Raw genomic sequence first — 16,162 nt, forward strand, 5'->3', positions numbered from 1 at the left:
CTTCCTCCTTCTTTCTTTCTTTCTTTCTTTCTTTCTTTCTTTCTTTCTTTCTTTCTTTCTTTCTTTCTTTCTTTCTTTCTTTCTTTCTTTCTTTCTTTCTGCCAGTACTGAGGCTTGAACTTAGCTTCTTCACTCAAGGCTACCACTCTATCACCTGAACCACAGCTCAAGTTCTTTACTGGTTATTTGGAGATAAAAGATTTTTTTGAACATTGATTCTCAGATGCTGCCTCCTGAGTAGCTAGGATTACAAGTGTGAGCCACTGGTGCCATGTTTTGAACTCTTCACCAATGGGGACCATCACTGGCAAAAGGACACACTCTTGTCTAGTTCAGGATGTGACCTCTTCTAAATATTCAGGGAGCTTTCAACTGAAGTGGTGGTCAAAGGGATTGGTTCTGGTTAGGGTTTTGCTAGGTGCATACTTAATCATTTGGGTAGTGTAAATGCCGGTATATACAATGAAGCATATAAAAATATCATTTTCCTTATTTCCTGGAACTCAAAGCATTTTGTGAAACTTAATCTCATTCTACTGGAATGGAGAAAAAATTTTATGTCAATTCATTGTCAAGGTTTCTTTGTACGCATTTCCAGACTCCATGGTGAACATTCTGTATGTATGAAGATTCTGTGTGTATGGTGTTGTGGAGTTGCATGGGGGGAGATAAGATGCCCAGGAATTACCATGATATCCATGTTAATGGTTCTTCCATCAGTTTGAAACTGAGAACTAGCTACTTGGGGCTGCAGATCTGGAGCTGTCTGTCCTTTGGTTTGATCATTTTTGCAATGCTTTGGATTGGTTCATATCTTTCAATTAGCCACATCTCCAGTATTCTTTTTGTCTTAAAGAAAGTTGTTTCACTTGCTTACATCCCTTTCCCAGCACTTGTTTGCATTTCCAAACAAGAATTTTCAAATTCTGCTTGGTTTTTGTCCATAAAGAAAACTATATATCATGTAAAAGTGTCCAAGTATTCTTTTTTAGCTGACGCATGCTTCATTAGGAACTCTGTGGGGCTTTTGTGTGTGTGTGTGTGTGTGTGTGTGTGTGTGTGTGTGTATGTGTGTGAAAATGTCCCTTTCTTCTATAATATAAGAATAGATTATGCTGAGTTGTGTGTGTGTGTGTCCTGGTCTTAGGGCTTGAATTCAGGGCCAGGACACTGTCCTTGTAATTTTTTGCTCAACGCTGGTACTCTACCACTGGAGCCACAGATCTACTTCCAGCTTTCTGGTGGTTAATGGGAGATAAGAGTTTCATGGACTTTCCTGCCCTGGCTAGCTTTAAAACTGTGATCTTTGGATTGTAACCCCTTGAGTAACTAGGATTACCAAGGAACGAGTTCTCTGCAAGTTTTTATGTTTTAAATGTGTTTCGTTATTAGAACGAAAATTGGCAATATTAAGCTTGTTCCCTTTTTAAGAAAATTGGTCTAGGAAATGTTAAATGTTGAGAACCACTTGATTTAAAGAATGTGTTCCCTATATTAGGAATGACAGATGTAAGGATGTTAGAAAGGCTTGGACTGAGGTCTTATTCTTGTCTCTGGCTGTGAGAATGTGGGTGCTATTTGGATGAAACATCAGATTTTAAACATCTTTTTATTTAACAGTTTTATTGCTATTACAAAGGTGATTACAAAGTCAGGTAAAGAGTACATTTCTTTATGGACAATGTCACCTCTTCCATCTTGACATTTCCACGCACATGTACAATGTATCCTATCATCCTCAACCCCTCCATCACTCTTCATTATTATCCTACCCTTCTCAAATAATTTCAAGTGGTTTCATTGTTGTATTTTCATATATACATATAAGTATGTAGACCATCTTCACCTTCATTCACCTTCTCCATTGTCCTTCCCCAACAGAACCTATTTTATTCCTCTCTCACTCATTTTTTAGTGTATATTAATCATACCAAGGGGTTTTACCATGGTGTCTTACATGTCTATATATTACATTTCAATCATAAAACTTCTTATATTGCTCTTTCCCCATTCCCACTCCTTTTGTTAACAGCTTTCAATATGATTTCTTTTTTCTTCTCCCTGCCTCCTTCTTTTCCTTCCTTCCTTCCTTCCTTCTTTCCTCCTTCCCTCCCTTCTTTCCTTCCTTCCTTCCTTCCATCCATCCTTCCTTCCTTTCTTCCTTCCTTCCTTCCTTCCTTCTTTCCTTCCTCTTTCTTTCCCCTATCTCTTTTTTTTTTTTGTGCCAGCATTGGGGCCTTTCATTCTTGTTCAGCCAACAATCTACCACTTAAGCTACACTTCCAATCTGACATTTTGCTGATTCATTGGAGATAGAATCTTTCCTACCTTTCTGTCCAAGCTGGCTTCAAATTTTGATCCTCTAGGTCTTAGTCTGAACAGTAGCTAGGATTACAGGTTTGAGCCATCAGCACCTGGCTTTTCATTGAGATTTCTTATCTATCTTTATACATAAACACAATGCCACACCCCTTATCATCCCTCTGAACAATCCACAGTTATAGTCAAGTTTGATGCTTACAAATACACACTAACAAACACTACACATACATATATACACATATGCATACATTCATGTTTTAAAAGTCTAGCTTCCACAAGTGAGCAAAGACTTGTGGTATTTGAATTTACAAACTTGGCTTACAAACTCAGCATGATGAACTCCAGCTTTATCCACTTTTCTGAAAAATGCCAAAACTTTATTATTTCATTTTGTATGGCTGAGTAATACTCAATAGTATATATGTATCATATTTTCTTTATCCATTCATTGATTTCTGGGCTTCTTGGCTCATTTAACTGTTAGACTATCATGAAGAATGCTGCAATAAACAGGCATGCAAGTGCCTTTCTTGTATGATGATTTATCCTTCAGGTATAGGCCCAAGAGTAGTTTGGCACAATGTAGGTTTAGTGGGTATGTCTGCTTTTAGTTTTGTGAATTACTTCCATGTTAAATTCCATTGTCGTTGTGCTAGCTTACAGTCATACCAGCAGTGGATGAAGGTTTTTCCTTGTATCCTTATTAGCATTTGGTGAGATATTTCAAGTTAAAAGCAAGTTAGTTTTCTACTGATCAAAAAAAAAAGATGTTCAATTACAGGCTTTTTTCCCCTCTCTTCCTTTTCCCCTTTCTCCACCTTAATTTGCAGCACTTTGCTTATAAGTAAGCAGATTTTACTTTACCTCAAAGGCTCTAGAAATTTTGAGCCCAGTATTATTATTATTATTTTTAGTGAAAGGGCTTTTTGTGTTTGTGGTACATTATATGAAGCAAGTTTACTTACTCATTTATTCATTTATTTATTTTGTCAGTCAGGCGCTTGAACTCTGGGCCTAGGTGCTGTCCTTCAGCTCTTCAGCTCAAGGCAAGTGCTCTACCACTTAAGCCAAGTGCCAATTCTGTTTTTTTGAGTGATTCATTGGAGGTAAGAGTTCCACAGACTTTCCTGCCCAGACTTTCTTTGAACCGAGATCCTCATATCTCAGCCCCCTGAGTAGCTAGGATTACAGGCGTGAGCCACCAGCGCCAGGCACAAGTTTATTTTAAATAATGATGTATGTAATGTATTACTATGTTTGTACCAGCTGTGTGCATGTGCAGCTGGGTAGTCTCTGTACATTTGGGCCTGGGTAGGACTAAGTCACAATCTTTAACTTTGTACAAAGCCATTACAATAGCCCGTGGGCAGTCCTGGCCTTAGTTATATAACCTTGTGCTGATGGGCAAGCAAACTAGAGATCCTTATATAGTCCAGTTAGGCTGTTTGCCAGGTTGTACTTACCTTCACCATTCATTGGACTTTGCCTCTTGTGGTCAGAAGGAAACTTCTAGAATATTGTTCCTCAACACCCAGAGTCAATGTCTTTCTTCTCATTTCTCCCCTTTTACTTCACCCTCTCCCATGTGTCTAGTTTTGCCTTGGCTTTTCTTTCTTAGGCAGGTATATGATCACTCAATCTCAGCTTCTGAGAAATTCTGGGATAGAACTCTTCTCTCTCCCCTACTTACCCCCTCAACTTTAAAGGGGATATATTTATAAGTGGATTGATTTGCACCCAATGAAAGAAAAACAGAAGTCGAGGTTTGCCAACAATACAGACTAAATACTTTATTAGGTTCCAAAATGAGAAAATGGTAGTTTTAACCTATTTTAGTATAAATCCATCACCCTCCTCAAAGAGCCTGCCTTCGCGTCCACGGCGCCCCAGTCGTGGTAGCGCCTGTACTCCTGGGGCCTCAGCAGGTACTGGCGGCCCCGGTAGTTGGGCATCTCGTAGAGGATCCAGCAGCCCTCCAGCACGTGGAGCGAGCGCACCTCACTAAGGTGGAAGCGGTCCTGGATGCAGGAGCAGTCCTCGTTCAGCTCCATCATGAGGCCCTTGTGGTCTTCTCGCTCATACAGCCGCATCCTGTGGGAGCTGGTCTGCTCCGCCCGGGGAAAGAAAGACCAGAAACAGCGCATGAGCCCCTCTCACGATCCCCATCCCATCAAACAAAAGCAGACCAACTAGACAGGCTGGAGCGGGAGGGCATTGATGCAAACGTCCCAGACTCCTTGAGAATGCTGTGCTCCTCTCGGATCTGTGTTCTAGTGCTTAGCAAGCACGAGCACGCTCATTTCCTGTTTCTTACCCAGGAGGTTCGAGTTAGAGTTTGAATCCCTCAAAAACTCAGATATCTTGAATTTTAATTGCCTGTGCTCATTTAAGCTTAGTCTTTTCTGTGGGGGGGGGGGGTAAATAAAAATAATTCATTTTTTACTAGTATTCTTGTGGTTATTTCTTAGTAAGAAAATTATTTCATGTAAATAAAAATACATAATATCAATAACAATTATATACATTATATATTTCTATATGAATATAACATATATCTATGATAATATTAGATTATTATAACATAATATGCCTATATAGCTATATAATATGTTATATGGATATATCTAAATTATATATATTGTGATCTATCTCTATATATTTATTTTACATTTCTAGATAGGTATAAATTTATATGTATATATAAATTGATCACTAAAGAAGGGATTTATTTTATTTTACTTTGAAGAATGTGGCCATATAGCCCTCAAATTCCTGTCCTTCCACTTCAATCTCTGGAGTAGTTGGGATCACACATATGAGCAACCTGGCTTGGCAAAAGGTGGATTTTTAAAAATCATGTAAAGTTGGTTTCAATAACCACCTGCAATGAGAATTCAACCGATCTTCTGAATTTAGGAAGTTTTCCAAAGTTAAGCACTACCTTTAAATAATTTATAGCAATTGTTTTAGTGTCTCTTTGCCCACAGGCAAAACTAACTCATTCATTAGTAGTTTCTTTAGATGAAAATTAATCTGTTGAAAATACTGGTCAGTTTCTCATTTACAAGCTTTGTTTTATGCTACATTATATTATATGGGTACAATCAAACAACTTCTGATTGGCCTAATGAGCAAAATAAAAAATAAAAATGACACTTATAAAGTGAATTCTTCCCTGTGTGTGTGTGTGTGTGTGTGCGCGCGCGCCCGTGCCCGTGCGTGTGCGTGTGCGTCTGTGTGTTGCCAGTACTGGAGCTTGAACTCAGCCCAGATTTTGTCCCTTTTTTCACTGGTTTGGTGCTCTCCCATTTGAAGCACAGCTGTTCTTCTAGCTTTTTGGTGGTTCATTGGAGAAAAAGAGTCTCAAGGTCTCTTATTCTTTCCTCGGGCTGGCTTTGATCCACTCTCCTCAATCTCAGCCTCCTGGGTTGCTAGGATTACAGGCGTGAGCCCCTGGCACAAGTTTTTGTTTTCCTGATCGTTTCTATGCCTTTCATGTTTGCATTTACAGACGTTTTGAAGGGGGAACGTCTTTCTGTCCAGCCCACATCCCTAACACAGAGAGGGTGCGAAGAAAGCCCAGGCTCGGAGGGCGTGCAGGACTCACCTGGGGAAGGAGGCGGCAGGAGCGGATGGAGTCGCTGAGGCCCATCCACTGCTGGTAGTCGGGGTAGTCGCCCCGCCGCAGGAAGTACTGGTAGCCCTGGTAGTTGGGGCGCTCATAGAGCATCCAGCAGCCGCTGTCCACGCGGATGGAGTTGCAGCGGCTGAAGTAGGTCTGCAGGTTGGGGCAGTCGGTGCTGCACTCGTAGCAGCGGCCCTGGAAGCCGCGGTCCTCGTAGAAGGTGATCTGCAAGGGAAGCACAATTGCCCATGAGAGTACCTGCTCCCGGGAGGCTTGCAGAAAGTCTTCCCCCCCCCCCCCCCCGGTTGTCTGCTCACCTTCCCCATGGCTGATGGACACAAACGGTGCGAGATCCGAGCGGTGGAGCCGGCCGGCCGCCCCGGGCCTATATAGCAGGGCCGCTGCTGCGTTGGCAAGAACAGCACAAAAGGGGCCCGCGGGGGTGAGTAAGGGGATTTATTTTATGGATCTCTTTTACACGCCGCATTCAGTGGCAGCGATTGTAGATTTGCAGTCGGTCTCTGGTATATTCCAACGCTGCCCTTCCTCTATGTGCTGCTCTGTGTTGTTTTATTCGGATTCTCAGTGTTTTCTAAATTTATCAGCACATCAGTCTGAACTTTTGACCTGAAATTCATGTCTCTACGTTAGGATTCCATTATACTGCGTGGATTCTGTCTGGGGAGGGGGAGGGGAGGGGGAGGAGGAGGGGGAGCAGAGATCTGGGCCTTTACTGAAGTACTGAACTGCCTCCAGAATTCTAGAAGGTTAGGTCAGACAGAATGCCCAAGGAGCCCTGACTAATGCACCTTGGGTGACAAAAACCGAACTTACTCTTGCCTGTTTTTCTTTTTTCTGTACAGGTTTTGACAATCCAGCATAGGACACAAATCTATATTCTGATTGTGGCTACTTTTGACTCTGTCCACTCCATGCTGACAGACCCACCAGTCGCTTCCTCTTTGGTAGGTGAGCCTCTTTCTCAGTCAGGGACACAAGTCTGTGAAGTGCATTGTTTTCTGGATTGCTTTCCTGTTTCCAAGAGCAGAGGAGGCCTTAGAGTTTCCTGGGCAAGGATTGGAGCTTAGGACTCATGCTGCCTAAACTCAGGCCTATGAGCAGGCAAATCACAATTCTTTAGCTCCCAAAAAACAAATACTGTTGTACTGCTTGAACTCAGGGCCTGAGCACTGTGCCTTAGCTTTTTTGCTCAAGGCTGGCGTTTACCACTTGAACCACCTCCATTTTGCACTTTTTGTTAGATAATTAGAAACAAGAGTCACAGATTTGTCTGCCTAGGCTAGCTTTGAAGCACAATCCTCAGATCTCAGCCTCCTGAGAAATAGGATTATAGTCAGCCTGAGTTACCATGTGGAGTAATTCAAGGAAGGGAGGATGGGAGAAAAAAGGAAATAAAGAAAGGAGAAAGAGGAAGGAAGGAGTGAAGGGAGAGAGAAGGAGGAAAAGGAGGAAGGAAGAGGGGCAGGGAGGGAGAGAAGGAGGGAAGAAGAGATGAAGGAAAAGGGGGCTAGCTTCTGACATACAGAAAAATGTCCTTTTTCTAGCTAGGACATGCTATTATTCCCCTACTAAATATAAACAATCTGGAGTATACAGCTTCGGAGACTGAGAAACTAAGGCCATTTTACCATTGTGTCTAACACAGGCAAAACTAAGGTTGATATGCTCTCTGCAAAGCACTATAGACTTCTCTTAGCTAACATGATGAACTGTTATCTTCTGAGCTGCTGGAACTTAAACTCAGGGCCTCATACATACTAGTTAAGCATTCTACCACTGAGCTACACTCCCAGCCCTAATAGAGATTACAACTTCAATCTTCATCCTAGTTTTTCCCAGAATATCAATGATAAAATTAATTCCACTTTCCGACAAATCTAAAATAAAGGAAACCTCTGCTTTTTTTGGATTCTTCCTCAACCAATGTGAAAATTCTACAAGGAGCTTTTAATGTTCAGAAGAGCTGGAATTTGAACTCAAGATTTGGTGCTTGTTGAGCAGTTGCTCTACCATTTGAACCATGCCAGCATCCCACCACTAAGTTGTTTTTAACACAATCTAACAGAAAAATATCATCTTCTTTATGCTGGGGGGGGGTTCTTCCTAGTTGTAATAATTCATAAAATTAGCTAGTTTAAAGAGACACATGTTCCTGGATGGCTTAAATGAAACATTAACATAAATTAATAGGATTATGTACATAATGTGGTCAGCACATACCTAGTTCACACAAGCTCTGGTAACACTGGTGACATATACTAGCAATAGTGACATTATCAAGGGTGATTCTAGCTTGCTCATCTCTCTTAAAGGCATTTGATCTCTCTCTTTTTTTAAAATCCGAGGTCTGAGACCGGGACTAGAACTCAGTACCTGAAGCCACTTTCACTTGCTGGCTAGTGTTCTACCAACGGAGACATGCCTCCAACCCCTTATTTGGTCTCCTCAAAGATCTTGAATAGTTTATCCTGAATAGTTTATGTTGCCATTTTGTGCTTTAAAGAATAGCTACAACTTAGACATAGACATTAGAAATCATCTAGTGATGACTCAAACTCTAGTATGCATAAAAATCACCATGCCTTTAAAAAATACAAATTTCCATTTCCTACCCTCTCCCAGATCTTATGTCATTAGATCAAAACTCCTAGCATCTTTATTTTTAACCAGTACCAAATAGTTCTTGAAACAAACTTTGAAAATGCATTTTTGTACATGTTTTATTGTAAAAATGTTGTACAATTACATGAGCAAGGTAATGAGAATATTTCCTATTGAGCATTGTTGCCTCCTCCTTTGTTTTCCCCCTACCATCCCTTTCCTTCCACCTCTACAACTACACTCCCCCTCCCCCCCTCCCTGCCTAAATTGTAAAGTTCATTTTTCAACATAGTGTCTTATACATCTCATTGTTACAATGGGTCAACCTGTATCCTTATTTAACCATTTTGTTTTTTCCCTTCCCCTCCCTGAATTAGAGAAGTGCATATACAAGATGCAGGGTACCGACATTAAATACAGTGAAAATAGGGGTTATACCATGGGAGAGGAACATACAAAGCAACAAAAAAATCACATGGTTCATTATAAATACATTAGAAACAATAGCAAGAAAGTAAAAAGGTATTTTAGAATGCATTTCTAGAGTCATCCTTCTGTCTGTCTGCCTGTCTGTCACTGACACAGAATCTGTGTAACCTAAACAAGCCTACAACTAGTGATCCTCCCAGTTTCCCAAATGTTGAGATTACAGATGTGCATTATTGATGCCTAGTCCATTCCTTCATTTTTGATAGGGAAATTGTGTGTTTTAGCTATCTTCAAATAAAGCCTTATTAGCCACTGTACAAAGATTCTTCTTTCTTTCTTTATTTTTTTTGCCAGTGCTGGGGCTTGAACTCAGGGCCTGGGCACTGTCCCTGAGCTGCTTTTGCACTCTACCTGCTAGTCTACCTGGTAGACTAGCACTCTACCAGGTGAGCCACAGGGCCACATTAGGCTTTTTCTGTGTATGTGATGTTGAGGAATTGAACCCAGGGCCTCCTGCAAGTGAGGCAAGTGATCCACCACTGAGCCACCTTCCCAGCCTGAAGATTCTTTTTAATCTATATTCATGAGCACTCTCTGCTAGTCCCTGTTCTGCAAATCTCATAGGGACACCATAGAACCAAGGCAGACATACCAGTATTTAAATGCAAATGCTGACAAGATTGGAAAAGCAACCAAGGGTCAGAGTTCACATTACTGAATATTAGTTTTACCTCAGAATGACACATGCTCTTGAGCTTCTCCTACTTCTTTTGAGATCTTCCTTCTCTTCCCAGTCTCCCTCCCATAAGCCTACTGTCTAATAGGGAGTCTCACCCTATCTCAGTAGGACTTTCAGATGCTTCCCCATTCTGCCCAGGGTGGCCTGCATCACATCTGTGTACATTGCTTGGAACACTTCACTAACTTCCTTTGCTGTTGAGATCAAGTACTGATTCCTTCCATGGCACATCACATTGCTCTGTTTGTGGCCAAACTATCCAATCACTCTGAACATTGTTGCCCAAATGTGCGATGATATCTTCACATCACTCTTTTTCAATGATCTTTCCTTTCTTTTTATTTATTTATTTTGTTTGTTTGTTGGTTGGTTGTGGGGCCTGAACTCTGGACCTGGGCACTGTTCTTTAGCTCTTCAGCTCAAGGCTAGTGCTCTACCACTTGAGCCACAGCGCCACTTCTAGCTTTTTCTGCTTATGTGGTGCTGAGGAATTGGAACCCAGGGCCTCATGCATGCAAGGCAATCACTCTACCAACTGAGCCATCTTCCCAGCCCTTTTCTTTTTTTTTTAATATTTTGTTTTATTGTAAAAATACTGTACAGAGGAGTTACAGTTACATAAATAAGGTAATGAGTACATTTTCTATTGAGACATTGTTGCCTCCTCCTTTGTTTTTCCCCTACCATCCCTCCCCTCCCCACATCCCCAACTCCTCCCACCCCCCACTCCCCACCCGCCATGACCTTTCTTGCTAGGCATCAATTTTCTGTTTTTCACTAGGAGGAAATTTCCCTCTTCTTCAAGATTCAACTGAAGCCTAAATTCCTCTGTAAAGACTTTCTAGAACCTCTCCTAATCTTGTGGCCTTAATTCATTACTATTTCCTTGGATCCTCAAGCTCTATGTTTGTATCACTGTAATGGTTCACTATAATGGTAACTGTCACTCATCTAATGATTAGATATCAGTCCCTTGAAATAGAGATGGAGAGTACTATGAGGGCGGGGGCTATTCCATATTTATCTTGGTGTTCCTACTAAAGGACCCAATAGCTTGACATATAAAGGTGACTCAATAACCGTTTAGGGATTGAGTGAATGTCGTTCTCTGTCTGAAGTCCACTGTGATAGTCATCTGTAAAGCAGCTTATACAGGCATAAACATTTGTATCAAAGCTAAGTATGTTCAACTTTTAGTACATTAGATGATATTGCCCTACCCTTGCTTGATTTCATGGGCATTTATAATGGTGGAGAGAAGTAAGAAAAAGGAGAGAAAGTAGGTATGTTATGTTGTCTTCAAAGACCTTAACTTTGTAGCAATTTCAACTGTCTAATTTTTATGTGTTCTGAAAGAACAAATATTCCAACAGCAGTAGCCAATCCCAGAGTTTTGTTAATGTCCGAGGCCAAGTAAGTTGATTTTATCATCTGACTTCCTGCATCTTAGTAAGTAATGCAGTACTTGTAGTTTTGCTTGGTTACATGCAAAGTAGCCATTTGAGTATTGACCATGTAGACCAAAAAGACCCAAAGACAGAGACTGGCTAAGGGCCTAGCTGCTGATAGTATTCCTCTTGAAATGATCAGATGGTGTGTGTGTGTGTGTGTGTGTGTGTGTGTGTGTGTGTGTGTGTGTGCGTGTGTGTGTGCATGTGTGTGTAGTTTGTTTACACAGCAAGTGGTTATGACTGTCATTTGTGTTTTGATTAACCTATAAAGGAGAAAAGTTGAACTCCATTGGTCTGGATTGGAGAGTAAAGGATTATGTGCTTAATCAGAACCTAACACTATGATGGGCAGGGCAAGAAACCTGGAGAAAGAGCTCATAAAGCAAACTGTCTAGGGGTATAATAATAGCAGTTCTTGGGCTGGGAAGGTGGCTCAGTGGTAGAGCGCTTGCCTTGCATGCCTGAGGCCCTGGGTTTGATTCCTCAGCACCACATAAGCAAAAAGAAAAAAGCCGGAAATGGCGCTGCGGCTCAAGTGGTAGAGCGCCTTGAGCTGAAGACCTGAGGGACAGCACCCAGGCCCAGAGTACAGGCCCCATGACTGGACCCCCCCAAAAAAATAGCAGTTCTTTGTACTTCTTTTTTATTTTTTTATTTTTAAAAATTCTGTTTCTTCGTACTTCTTTATTCAATAACTTTTATTCCAGTGTCTTTGGGACTATTATAAGATTAAATAGGCAAGAAGATACCTTAGATTCAAAGGGAAAAAAAATTCAGGACTTGGTTGAGAATGTGGCTTAGTGGTAGAGTGCTTGCCTAGCATGCATGAAGCCCGGGTTCAACTCATCAGTACCACATACACAGAAAGTGACACTGTGGCTCAACTGGTAGGGTTCTAGCCTTGAGCAAAAGAAGTTTAGGGACAGTGCTCAGGCCCTGAGTTCAAGCCCCAGGACTGGCAAAACAAAACAAAACAACAAGCAGGGCTTAGTGTTACAAACTTTGATCACAAGAAACAGGGTATTTAGAGTGTAGAGTATAAGCTGACAATGGGACAGTCTCAAACTCTTGGTTCCTCCAAATGGGGAAAGAATGGGATTCTGTAAGTATCTCTTCCATTCTACTTCCAAGATTGTAGCATTTGTGTTAAAGAGAGAGGAGGGAGGCACCAAGAAAAGAGGAGAAAATAAAAGATGAAAGACAGCATTTATCACGAGAATGGCACCTATAGACCACCTAAAGCGGGGCCATCTAAGATAGACTTTTGTGTTGTTATTTTGTAGTACTGGAGATTGAACCCAAGGTCTTGTGCATAATAGCCAAGTGCTCTACCACAAAACTATCTCTCCAGTCCCAGAGGCCAGCTCACATTAGATTTGACATCAGTGCACTGTTAGGATGTAAACTTGTACCTGTGTTCCATACATCAATGCTGTAGATGAGAGAGGGTGAAGAGTTTAGAGGAAAAGGAGTCTGTCACTGTCAGCCTCTGGGAGTTAGCACTTGTGGAAGGATGAGATGACCTACCTAGTTAGGAGGGAAGAGGACAGAGTAGAGCGACTGGGAAAACCACAGGCTGCTCCTTTCTCCAGAATTACAAAAGACACTGAGTTATGTTTAGGTTGGAAAGACTGGATACACAAAATTCTCATCGATGTGAGACAGGACGGGAGGTTTACTTGACTCTCAAAGGATGGGATACTTCTAGTGAATTCTGACTTAAAGATGAACTTCATGAGATACAGCCTTACAACCATACTTAATGACTGAAGGATGTTTTCACAGATGTGTGTTTAGAACCCTCTTTAATAGGACCCATAAAAAACCTTTCCAGTTTTAATCCTAAGGGTAGCTAGGTGGGTTTAAGTTGTCTTCTAGACTCTGAACTGACCTTGTTTCCTTCTCTGACTTGGTTGCAGGATCCCACAAGATTGATTTACAGCTATGTAGTGCCTTCCAGCATTCAACTTGGATTTGAACTTTCTTCTTGATTCCATTTTATGTCTTACTTTTGGCATTTTTCTCTGACTCAGCTTCCTTGTACACTACTCTCTCTCTCTCTTTCTCTCTCTCTCTCTGTCTCTCTCCCTTCCTCCCTCTCTCTCCCTCGCCCTTCTCTCTCCCTCGCCCCTCTCTCTCACACACACACATAGTGCTAGAAGTAATATTTTGTGCATTATTTGTCTTGTAAGAGGTTATTTCCCATCCTGAAAACATGTTATTATGTTTGGCTTAATGCTTAACAGATTGAAAGAAAAACACAACTCTCGTAGTGCCAGAAACACAAGCTACAGATTTTATTGGACTCTAAGGGAGAAAAGTGGGGAATGTAAATATTTTAATAAAAATCCATGACTCTTCTAAAAGAACCAACTTTGGCATTCGTAGCCCCCCAGTCAAGGTATCTCCTGTACTCCCCGGGCCTCAGCAGATACTGCCTTCCCCTGTAGCTGGGCATCTCGTACAGAATCCAGCTGCCCTCCAGCACATTGAGGGAGTGGATTTCATTGAAGTGGAAGCGGTCCTGGAGAGAGATACAGTCCTCTGTGATCTCTGACATTTGTCCTCTGAACTCATCTCTCTCGTAGATCCTCATTCTGTAAGTGCCCGAATGCTAGGGTGGCAGACAAAAGAGGAAAAATAAATGAACTAAAAATGGAGAGAAACCAAAATTCTAGCCCCTGTACCTCCACAGCCACACCTACTGGGAAGTCTTTGAGTCTAAATTTGCACAGGCACATGGTACAGTTCAGGAGTCTTTCTCACCCCCACTAGCCCAACTCTAAGAAATCTCCAGACTTATTGGCAGAACTAGGAACAGAACCCAGTAACTCTTCAGCCTCTATCTGTTAGCTGATGATCCCTGGGAATTAAAATTTGCTAAAAATAAAGATTATCATATCATTTCAAGTGCTTGTTGTTTGAAATCCTACCACTCAAAGGAGATAAATGATAGAGTCTTTGTTCAGGCAAGTATCATTTTATATATATCTGATTAAAAAGGTATCCACATTAGCTATTTTCTGTAAGAAGACACAGTTGCTTTTACGTAGGCTAAGTTTGAGATTATTAAACTCTTGTGACAAATAGAATGATACAGTTCCCTTATGTGTTTTGAAAACCTCAGATTTAGTTCAAAGCTGAACCCTCTGACTCTCAGCTTCTGCTGTGTCTTTTGCTCTCAACTGCTCCATCTCCCTCGACAGCAAAATCACGATCTTCAATAAACTCAGTTTTGATGGTACTAGATCCCATGCCCCTCGCCCCCAGTCCACTCTCCTGGGAATTCAAAACTCACTTCCCAGAAAGTACTGAATCTCAAAATTTAGCTTGGGATCTGGCCTTGTGCTTTATACCACTAAACTGAACTAATATATACTGGCCTTTATATTGGAATAGAAACCAGAATACAGGGCAGAACCATCAAGTGGACGAGTAAGGCCAAAAGTACCAGTGACTGCCATCAACTAAAGGGTCCTAGATTCTCTTTATGCAAATGTGATACATTGGCTTTCTGGTTTGCTAGAGCTTGGAAGAAACAGAAATTATCTCTCTTTTTTTAAGTAAATTCAGTCTCTTTTATATCCTACTTCACCCCACCCCAACCCTTAATCATTCCCTAGTCTTCTCATCTTTTATTTTATTTAAAAATGTAAAATCTGGGAACATGATTGAAAAAAAGATATATACCCACATGAGACTTGGTGAGGAATGGCTCCAGCGGGCACTCTTCTGAACTGCATGAGCTAGGTATGGCTTCTTCCTGCTCTCTAGTTGGAACTCTTTGGTTTAAGGTAACTCTTTGGACTAACGCAATTTGCAGAGACTGATCACAAAGACAGAGTCACACTCACTTGCGGAATCAGGCGGCAGGAGCGGATGGAGTCGCTGAGGCCCATCCACTGCTGGTAGTCGGGGTAGTCGCCCCGCCGCAGGAAGTACTGGCGGCCCTGGTAGTTGGGCTGCTCATAGAGCATCCAGCAGCCGCTGTCCACGCGGATGGAGTTGCAGCGGCTGAAGTAGGTCTGCAGGTTGGGGCAGTCGGTGCTGCACTCGTAGCAGCGGCCCTGGAAGCTCCGGTCCTCGTAGAAGGTGATCTGCAATGGGAAGACATAAAACATGCGAGATTTCCCACCCCCTCACCCCCCTCACCTGCTGAGGATGCTCCAACAGGGCAAAAGCTGGACATCAGGTACCCAGGATTTACCTTTCCCATTTTGGAGAGAGGAAGCAGGAGCTGTTCCCTGTGCTGTGTGGCACTGGGGGACCATCGCGGTATATATAGCAGCCCTGACTGCTGCCTCCACAGGAAATCACACAAAAGGGCCCATTCCAGAGAGTAAGGGGATTTGCATGGCCCGCCCTCTCCCCTCCCTCTCTCTGGTCGCTGGGGTTGGCTGAATGGTTGGTTTCCTCTCATTCTTTCTGGTAGGTTCGTGTTGCTCTGATTCACTAAAGCTGTTGTTGCCACCAAAGTGGAAAAAAAAAGAAAAAGAAAAAGGTCTCTACTCTTTTAGTCGAGCAAAAGGGTGAGCGAAACTCAATCCCTATGCATTTATTTTATAGCTTACTCTGCTTAATCAACTTTTCCAAGGTAATCAAACCTGGCCCTGTAGTCTGCTTTTGTTGTTGTTGATGTTTTGAAAGAAATGTTTTTAAAACCTGAATTGAAATAGTAAGGAATCTTAAGGAAAATGTAGCAAAAGAAGTAATCTATGACAGTGCTTTTAAAAAGCATGGTGTTTAGATCAAAGTCAAGATTCCACAATTATCTCTGTTAATTGGGGATATTTGAATAGCATCATTCCTCCACTGGGCTCCTGAAGGAGAGCACAGGTATGGCCTTCCTCCATTTTCTTATCTTGGGTAAGGTGCTGGCTGGATTCTTTCTGCTACTGGTGGCTGGTCAGCCTGCCTGTCTTCAAATGATCTTTCCTTTTTTAAAATTATCTATTATTTTTTTTTACTTTTAAT

The 16,162-nt window shown here is 41.8% G+C and overlaps 2 protein-coding genes across 3 annotated transcripts; both read right to left on the reverse strand.

The window, feature by feature from the left end:
* Positions 1-4,086: 4,086 nt before the first annotated feature.
* Positions 4,087-6,305, reverse strand: Crygc (crystallin, gamma C). 2 transcript variants are annotated; one of them, XM_013035179.1, is made up of 3 exons: positions 6,265-6,305; positions 5,930-6,172; positions 4,087-4,427 (listed from the first exon to the last, which is right to left on the reverse strand). In XM_013035179.1, the coding sequence occupies exons 1-3, from the start codon at positions 6,271-6,273 to the stop codon at positions 4,155-4,157; spliced, it is 525 nt and encodes a 174-aa protein (XP_012890633.1). In that variant the 5' UTR covers positions 6,274-6,305; the 3' UTR covers positions 4,087-4,154. The 2 variants fall into 2 exon arrangements, with proteins under 2 accessions (XP_012890633.1, XP_012890559.1); XM_013035105.1 differs by having other exon boundaries at positions 4,087-4,430; positions 6,265-6,278.
* A 7,156-nt stretch (positions 6,306-13,461) lies between these two features.
* Positions 13,462-15,475, reverse strand: Crygb (crystallin, gamma B). The gene is made up of 3 exons (XM_013035494.1): positions 15,396-15,475; positions 15,043-15,285; positions 13,462-13,802 (listed from the first exon to the last, which is right to left on the reverse strand). Exons 1-3 carry the CDS (start codon positions 15,402-15,404, stop codon positions 13,527-13,529), a joined length of 528 nt encoding a protein of 175 aa, XP_012890948.1. The 5' UTR covers positions 15,405-15,475; the 3' UTR covers positions 13,462-13,526.
* Positions 15,476-16,162: the final 687 nt, after the last annotated feature.

This window comes from Dipodomys ordii, unplaced genomic scaffold, assembly GCF_000151885.1.
Source record: "Dipodomys ordii isolate 6190 unplaced genomic scaffold, Dord_2.0 Scaffold1, whole genome shotgun sequence".
NCBI lineage: Eukaryota > Metazoa > Chordata > Mammalia > Rodentia > Heteromyidae > Dipodomys > Dipodomys ordii.

What these genes read in the sequence shown, in the direction of transcription:
- Crygb (XM_013035494.1), bottom strand. An exon ending in CCTGCCGCCTGATTCCGCAA is followed by an intron (nt 13,803 to 15,042) that starts GTGAGTGTGACT and finishes CTGCCACCCTAG; the next exon opens with CATTCGGGCACTTACAGAAT.
- Crygc (XM_013035105.1), bottom strand. An exon ending in CCTGCCGCCTCCTTCCCCAG is followed by an intron (nt 4,431 to 5,929) that starts GTGAGTCCTGCA and finishes CCCCGGGCGGAG; the next exon opens with CAGACCAGCTCCCACAGGAT.